General features: G+C 44.4%; 1 protein-coding gene across 1 annotated transcript in view; it reads left to right on the top strand.

The window, feature by feature from the left end:
* Positions 1-6,328: 6,328 nt before the first annotated feature.
* Positions 6,329-8,509, top strand: part of LOC116376833 (pleckstrin homology domain-containing family G member 4B-like) — a 3,644-nt gene continuing 1,463 nt past the window's right edge. Inside the window, exons 1-3 of the mRNA XM_031838320.1 lie at positions 6,329-7,379; positions 7,745-7,921; positions 8,320-8,443. Of these exons, the coding sequence (XP_031694180.1) occupies positions 6,719-7,379; positions 7,745-7,921; positions 8,320-8,443 (962 nt within the window). The 5' untranslated portion in view covers positions 6,329-6,718. The remainder of the gene's footprint in view (positions 7,380-7,744; positions 7,922-8,319; positions 8,444-8,509) is intronic.

Below are 8,509 nucleotides of genomic sequence, written 5' to 3'. Positions count from 1 at the left end.
ATTAGTTCCACACAAATATAACAAGTTCATAATGCCAGTTCATGAAGCTTTTGATGTTTCGTCGAACGCCGTTGCCGTGGCGATGCAGTCTTCGCCGTTAACAACGAAGGTAATTTTGAGAGGCTAGAAATGCTCGAAACATAAGCAAACTTGGCAAGCAGATTACAAGCCCAAAATGTAGTTATAGAATATGATTTTATTGGTTCAGAGTGGCAAATCGGCTCAATAGCGCCCCCTACAAAATTTCGACGAAGCAGCCCTCGCTGTACGTTTCACATAGATGTATGAAATTTGGTAGGAACATGTATCACATATGGACTTAAATAAAAGTCTCTTGGGACCATGCTCTAAACCCAACCGGAAGTCAGCCATTTTGAATTTTGTATGAATTTCTGGTGTCGTTTTTGTCATTTTCAGGCACATTACTTTGACGAACTCCTCCTAAGGAAATAATCGAATCAATTTCAAATTTGTTCAGAACAATCTAAAGACCTTTGTGATGAAAAGTTACTCAAAGCTTGTTGTTTCGTGAAAGGATGTTGCCGTGGCGACGCATTCTTCGCCATGAAAGATTAAGGTGTTTTTGAGGGGCTAAAAATGCTCGGAAACATAACCAAACTTGTCACACACATTTAAAATCCTGAATGTAGTTATCTGATGTGCTTTTAATGCTTCAGAGTGGCAAATCGGCTCAATAGCGCCCCCTACAATATTTCAACGAAGCAGCCCTCGCTGTACGTTTCACATAGATTTACAAAATTTGGTAGGCACATGTATCACATGTAGACTTAAAAAAAAGTCTTAGGGGTCCATGCTCTAAACCCATCCGGAAGTCAGCCATTTTGAATTTTGTATGAATTTCTCGTTTTTTTTTTCCATTTCCAGGTGCTGTACTACAAACTCCTAGGGAATTAATCCAATCAGCTTAGAATTTGTTCAAAACAATCTAAAGACCTTAGCGATTAAAAGTTACTAAAAGCTTGAGGTTTCATTGAACAACATGGACGTGGTGTGGCAGCCATTTTACATGGTTTACCATCATCCATCAAGCTGTTGTAACTCGACTGTACTTTGTCAAAACTCTCCCAAACTTGATTACGGTCATGATTTTAGGACTTCTGCATGCCAATATTAACTCATAGTCATAGCGCCACCTACTGATGACCATGGCTGTAAGCAGGATTCTATAAATACAGCGGCCCAAACACTGAACTTATTGAAAGGGTTTGTGGGCACACCATGAGAAAAAGACTTCTCTGATCTAAATATGTGCAAACTAAGATCCTTGGAGAGCAAACGTTAGATAACAGTGGATTTTCAAACCATGTCCGTGGGCATTAGTATAAATGATCTGTCCAGAGCTTCTTCATGACAATCAGGTTAAACGTTACAATGAATGCTTCACTACAGTCTAAAGTTACAGAAGAACTTAAAATGAAAACACTGTTAAATTTAAGTGTTCAAGTAACAGCAAATGGCACTACTGTTTTGTTAACTTTCATGTAAGTCCAAATACAATCAGCAGGGAGTTGAACCCCATCCCAGTAAACTGACAGTATATTATGTTACAAACACTGAAGCACATTCACACACATTCATTTTCTTAATGATCTTTAAAGGCTTACATTTATGATTGTATCGGATGTACACTCAAAACATTTGAGGCTTAAGACCTGGCAACATGATCTTGCTACGCTGCTGGTCTACGCAGGAAATACCTCACTCGTGCACGCAGAGTGTGATGGTCACAGAAATTCATGGCCACGTCACCGAGTCCTGCCAGTACCAGGAAATACCGTTTAACTCGTGCACGCAGTGTATGGCGGTCACAGAAATGCATGGCCAGAGTCCTGCTCGTACCCTCGACGTGTGTGAAGTTGCAAGGGCCCGATCAATGCTGCTCGCAGCTTTAATTATTGTTATTATTCTTTTTCTCTCGAATGAAACGCCATTTTGGGGGCTTTATCATGTCCCCAACATCCCCATATTTGGCAAGCATATCAGGATTGCGGGGAAATTTGATATTTTATGGCTCCCATGCTCGAGCATGACAAAATTGCTCGCTAGCGCCCCCTAGAAGTTGGAAATGCAAGCCCCGACAGCCCGTATGTCCAAATGACTTAAAATTTTACGGACATGAGCAACTGAATGAGTTCTACAAAAAATCCTCTTTGGATTCTAAGCTCCGCCTACCAAAAGTTTCCGCCATTTTGAATTTTGTAAAAAAAAAAAGAAATTCACTTCTCCTAGACCCTGGGTCTGATTAGTACCAAATTTCATGTGAATCATTATTGGATCTATATCATCAAAAATTATAAAATTCTTGTTGATATCTTATTGCATTAAGAATATATGGACCAATGAATTTCATAGGGGCGTGGCCTTCTACAGCAATATTTATAACTTCAAAACCATGTGGCCTATCATCACAAAATCTGTCGCATATGTTCACATTGTGTCCTGTAACATTCACTCAAATTTTCATTCCATACAACCACTAGGGGGCGATGCAGTAATACTCCCATTTCTTTGCATTTTTAGGCACTTTTCATCGTTTTCAGGCATTGTACTTTAACGAACTCCTCCCACAGAATTTATACGATCAACTTCAAATTTGGTCAAGATGATCTAAAGACATTAATGATGAAAAGTTACTAAAATGGTCTACTGACATTGAACAACCTTTGTTTTCTGTGGCGCCCATGTCACGCACATTTCGTGAAAAAGTCATAGTGCCACCTACTGGCAAAAGGAAATGACAAGTTTTATACTTTGATGTACTCCGACTAGGAAGTTGCCCAGATCAGTCTCAAATTTGGTAAGCTAAGCCGTAAGACATTGATAATGCTTCATCATGAATATTGTGAGTTGTCGTTAAACGCTGTTGCCATGGCAACGCGTCATTCGCCATGAAAAGCTTATTTTTCTGTGACTTCGGATGCTCAACAAGCCTTGGAACTTTGCACAACTGTCATAGGTGATGGAAATAAATATTTCATATGGCTTTTTGGCTTCACCCTTTCAAATTGCCTCGATAGCGCCCCCTAGAAATATTCAAAATCGCAGCCCCAGCACTACGTTTGACCTACATGTATGAAATTTGGTAGGCACATGTATCACATGAAGACTTAAAAAAAAGTGTCTTGGGATAATGCTCTCCAATTAACGGGAAGTCGGCCATTTTGATTTTTGTGTGAATATTCCCATGATTTCTAGTGGCTATACTTTAACGAACTCCTCCTGGAGACTTTGTCAGATCCTTTTCAAATTTGGTCAGTATAATCTAAAGACCTTTGCTATTAAAAGTTACTCAAAGCTTTACGTTTGATGGAATGGCGTAGCTGTGACGTGGCGGCCATTGTAGGTGATTCGCTATTAAACAACAAGCTGATGTAACTCCATTGGACTTGCTCAAATATGTCCCAAACTTGCCATATTTGATAACAGTCATGGCCTGAGGATGTCTACAAGCCAATTTTCACTCAAAGTCATAGCGCCACCTACTGGCAACAGGAAGACAGTGTTATGTGACAAACTGAATCTGATTTATATGACATTTACATGATGTGGTCTATACTTGATGTAGAGCAACACAATGCATGTTTGCGCGTGTTCTCTAGCGCCACAAAGTGGATACAGGAACTGGTGGAATATTTGCACTACATAATTTCCAGCGTCACACAGTCCAAGCATTAAAAATATGTCTAACTTGTGGGCACGCTGTCTGATGGTCGCAGATATTTATGGCCGCTTCTGCGGCGTCCCGCCAGTACCCCCGAGACGCGGGAAGGTGCGAGGGACCGTTCATCGCTGCTCGCAGCTTTAATTTTCTTTATTTTCTTTATTTTCTTTTTTTGTACCTCAACTGCTGCACACCAACTTGTACATCTAAATAAATAGTTTAATCTAAACCCTCATCCTAGATAGATAGATGTATATCTAGATGTAGAACTTATATTCAATTTTATTTTCAAATCTTATTTATTCTTATCTTAAATGAAAATTATTTTCATTATTTACAAACAAAAATCCTGTTGCTTTAGTTTTAACCTGAATTCCAGCTTTTCCTTCCAGAAGGTTTTTGGAGTCTGCCCTGGGATAAGGGTTGGGTTACTGATTATTTGAAGTTGAAAGTGTAAAATAAGTCGTAGCCCTGGGATCTTAGCTAAGGGCCAACTGCAGTGTAAAAAGCCTCTAACATTAGCTGAATTAAATGATGAGTGCAGTGAAGCTACAAACTGTTAAAAGTCTGACCATTGTCTATCTTTGTTCTTTTCCTCACAGGACTCTGAATCTTTGGACCGCTGCATCCAGACTGCCCTCTCAGCCCTCTACCCGCCCTTCCAGGCCACATCCCCGACTGTCCTCTGTCAGGTCCTCAGCGTGGTGGACAACTGCTACAGAGGAGACGGCCTTCGCTACCTGATCCACTTCCTGCTGCCTGCAAAGCAATTGTTAACGGATCTCCAGCAAAATGCCTGCGTGAGTATCCTTGGATCCGTCCTGCCTGTAGGGGCTACCTTTCTGTCTGTAGGGACTACCGTCCTGCCTGTAGGGGCTACCTTTCTGTCTGTAGGGACTACCGTCCTGCCTGTAGGGACTACCGTCCTGCCTGTAGGGGCTACCGTCCTGCCTGTAGGGACTACCGTCCTGCCTGTAGGGACTACCGTCCTGCCTGTAGGGACTACCGTCCTGCCTGTAGGGGCTACCGTCCTGCCTGTAGGGGCTACCGTCCTGCCTGTAGGGACTACCGTCCTGCCTGTAGGGACTACCGTCCTGTCTGTAGGGACTACCGTCCTGTCTGTAGTGGCTACCGTCCTGTCTGTAGGGACTACAGTCCAGTCTGTAGGCCATCCTGTCTGATTGAGGAGTCAGGAGTGAACCGACTCACTGACGACTCACACTGTTGTCTGTTCTTGCCCTGTTGAACACCCTGCATGGTTGTTTCATTTGTAATGTTTGGTAAAGGTGACTCTCTGGGATCAACACTCACCTGTTGGGCGTCGCCAGAGATGTCAGTCAAAGGCCACAGCAGGAAGTCAGCAGCGAACAATGTCCAGAATCATGTGAAGCTGTTTGTTTGATACTGCTGTGGTAAAGAACCAGATACAGATGTGAATTAGTCTTAACTCTCCACTCACTCCCACTCTTCCTTGTTGGGGAAAATATTGATTACACTAAGTAATCTAAAACTAACAAAGAGTTAGAGGAGGTAGAAGAAGAAGAAGAAGAGGTTCAGGTTATAGTTGAGCAGCAGTGTCGAGAAAGAAAGGAGGAAGACCAAGTGATGAAAGAAGATGAGAGAGGAGGGGAAGAGGAAGAGACACACTCTGTGGACTCTTATTCTGAAAGTAATAAACAACACACACACTCTTAGGACTCTTATTCTGAATGTAATACCCAACACAAACACTCTGAAGACTCTGATTCTGAAAAATTGATTACACTGCTACTACTCCAGAGATTGTGTTATTTAGTCAGCACTGAAAGTGAATATAACATCGTAAGTTACAGCCTGAATGTAATGTGAATCATTTTAACAGATCCTTATCTCCTCTCTTTATCTCCTCCTCCTCAGTTGCAGTACTGTGGTCTGTTATTTCGTCATGAAGGCTGGCCTCTGTGCGTCCACGAGAAGGTAGTTGTTCAGCTTTGTCCACTGAACCAGCGCCTCCTCCGTCCAGGAGACTTCTACCTGCTGGTTTCTCCTCCTCCTCCTCCTCCTCCTCCCCGAGCACACAGCGCCTCCTACAGGAGAGCCGTCACCTCCTCCCCCCGCCTCCTCCTGTGCAGCGTGTCCGCCGGCGGCCGTCATGTGGAGCAGCAGGACGTGTCAGAGATAGCCCCGCGGTCCCTCTTCAGCATGGCCTGGCTGGACTCCGTCAACAGGGAGAAGGAGCAGCAAGGAGCGCTGAGGCTGGAGCGCTGCCTCCTCTCTGCTCACGGAGAAGTCTTCAGGGTCCCGTGGGAGGACCTGGTCTACCCACAGTTCATCAGCCGGCCACAGACCTCCCTGCAGGAGGAGACAGAGTCGTCCGTTAAGGATGGAGATACGTTGATTAATCCTAGCTCCTTAAGACAGGAAGTAGAGCTCCTCCAATCAGCAGTGAGCGGCGAGGGCGAGGACTCGGAGGGCGAGTACGTGGAGCTGATGGAACTGCCTCGCTTCTCCCCACAGAAAGGCTCCTTAACCCAGTCCATCAGTCTGCAGCACCGAGCCAGGACCAGCACACACACCACTGCACACACACACTCTGATGCTGCACACACACCTCACAACACTCACACACTCTCTGCTGCTGCACACACACACTCTGATGCTGCACACACACCTCACAACACACACACACTCTCTGCTGCTGCACACACACACTCTGATGCTGCACACACACTTCACACACTCTCCTCTTGGCCCTGTGTGGAGGTCAGCTCCCACACCACGCTTTGCTCCAGGCTCATTGAGGAGAACCTGATCCAGGACTGCTGTGTACCTGTCATCCTCACCCCAATCTCCCCCACCTCCTCCTCCTCCTCTGCTCCTCCTGAAGCCGTGGGAACCTCCAGCTGGACGTCACAGGAGCACATAGAAGGTACTGATTCAGGCATAAGTCTGAAGTCAAACACTGAACCTGAAAGCAGCACAGAGCACAGTGAAGAAGAGGAAGAGGAGAGAGGGAAAGAGGGGGAGACAGAGGAAACAAGGGAGGAGAGAGAGCTGATGAAGAGGCGGAAAGGGAAGCATGAAATGGTAGTGTCAGATGATAAAGATGAGGAGAAGGATGAAGATCAGCTGGAGGATGCAGAGTGTAGGAAGGATGAAGGTTTACTTAATGAAAGTGAAGAGACAGAGGAAGAGTTGGATGAGGAGGGAGACAAAGAGTTAGAGGAGGTGGAAGTAGAAGTAGAGGTTCAGGTTACAGTTCAGCATCAGAGTCAAGAAAGAAGGGAGGAAGAGCAAGTGATGAAAGATGTGAGAGAAGGAGAGGAAGAGACACACTCCAAGGACTTTTATTCTGAAAATAATAGAGAAAACACACACTCTGAGGACTCTTGTTCTGAAAGTAATAGACAACACAAGCACTATGAGGACTCTTATTGTGAAAAAAATACACAACACAAGCACTATGAGGACTCTTGTGAAAATATTACACAACAAAAACTAACTGAGAACTCTTATTCTGAAAACAACTGCCTTCAAACACTTTCTGAGGACTCTTATTATGAAAACAACACACCGGCGATGGATCCAGACTCACTTTGGTGCGAACCTGAGGAGTCTGAAAAAGGATGGGAAAAACAAGAAGAGAAGGAGGAGGATGAAGAGGAGATCAGCTGTGAGGAGGTTGGTGGAGGAAGAACTGCAGAGCTTCAGACTGAAGGTACAGAAACATGTTTCTTCTCCTCAATCTTTTCCTACCTCCTGCTTTTCATCCCACAGACCATCTTTCTGTCCTCATTTATCTCCTCATCGTCTGATTGGCTGAATCACTCCTGCTCCTCTTCCTCCTCCTCCTCCTCCCCTTTCACCTTCCTCCTCAAAAACCTCCTCTTAGTCTCTCCTGTTAGGATGTAGATGACCTAGAACTGGAAAACTTAGTCAGTAGACTAGTTAGTGAACTGGTTATATGATGGAGAAGTTAATCAGTGGACTACTGGTGAGTGGGAGGGCAGGTCACTGACTTCTATAGACTAGTTAGTGTGAGGACTAGTTAACAGAATGCGTGTGTGTGTCCTCTCTCTACAGGCCTCAGCAGACCTCCTGTCCAGTCTCATGTCCCCCTTTCGACTGGTCCCAGTCCAACAGAACCAGAACCACAGCTGGACCAGTCAGCTACTCCCATGGTCCCAGTACGGCTCACCCAGTCCTCCCAGTCCAGCTTCTACACAGTGCTGCGGCGCTCTGGAGCGCTCTGTCTACCAGGTGAGAAAAATCTGTAGACCTGAACCAGGTTTAGACCCTAAACCTGAACCCAGAACAGAATCAGAACCAGATCCAGGTTTATTGCCAAGCATGTTTTTTTTGGTTTAGTCAGAGAAAAGAAAAGTAAACAAAAAATAGATATTTGTCAATAATAATATGCAAGAACATTATTACTATATGAACTATAATATATTATTAATATTATCATTATTAATATTATTTATAATAATATTAATGTAATAATATTATAAATAATAATATTGTTAATATTATTATTAAACATCAATAAAACAAATACACACTCAGGTTGAGGTGTGAGGCTCCACACATAGTACTGATAGAGAGTTATGAGTTCCTGTGTTGCCTGCTGGTCCCTGAATGCATCATGCCTCGTTCAGGGACCAGAGACCGGAGCGGTCGAGCTCTGCTGACGGTCTGCACCAGGAGCTCCGTGTGGTCCAACCCAGACTGTGACGGAGCAGAGCTGCTGCACCTCCTGCTGTACTACTCCTCCACCCTCAGGTAGGAACCCCCCCCCCCCCTCCCCCCACACCCCCCCCCACCACAACGTTCACACGTGCAAAATTA

The sequence above is a fragment of the Anarrhichthys ocellatus genome, unplaced genomic scaffold (genome assembly GCF_004355925.1).
Source record: "Anarrhichthys ocellatus isolate YVR2014 unplaced genomic scaffold, GSC_Weel_1.0 scaffold641, whole genome shotgun sequence".
Classification (NCBI taxonomy): Eukaryota; Metazoa; Chordata; class Actinopteri; order Perciformes; family Anarhichadidae; genus Anarrhichthys; species Anarrhichthys ocellatus.
The sequence above is the reverse complement of the archived record's forward strand: the minus strand, read 5'-3'. Positions and strand labels throughout refer to the sequence as shown.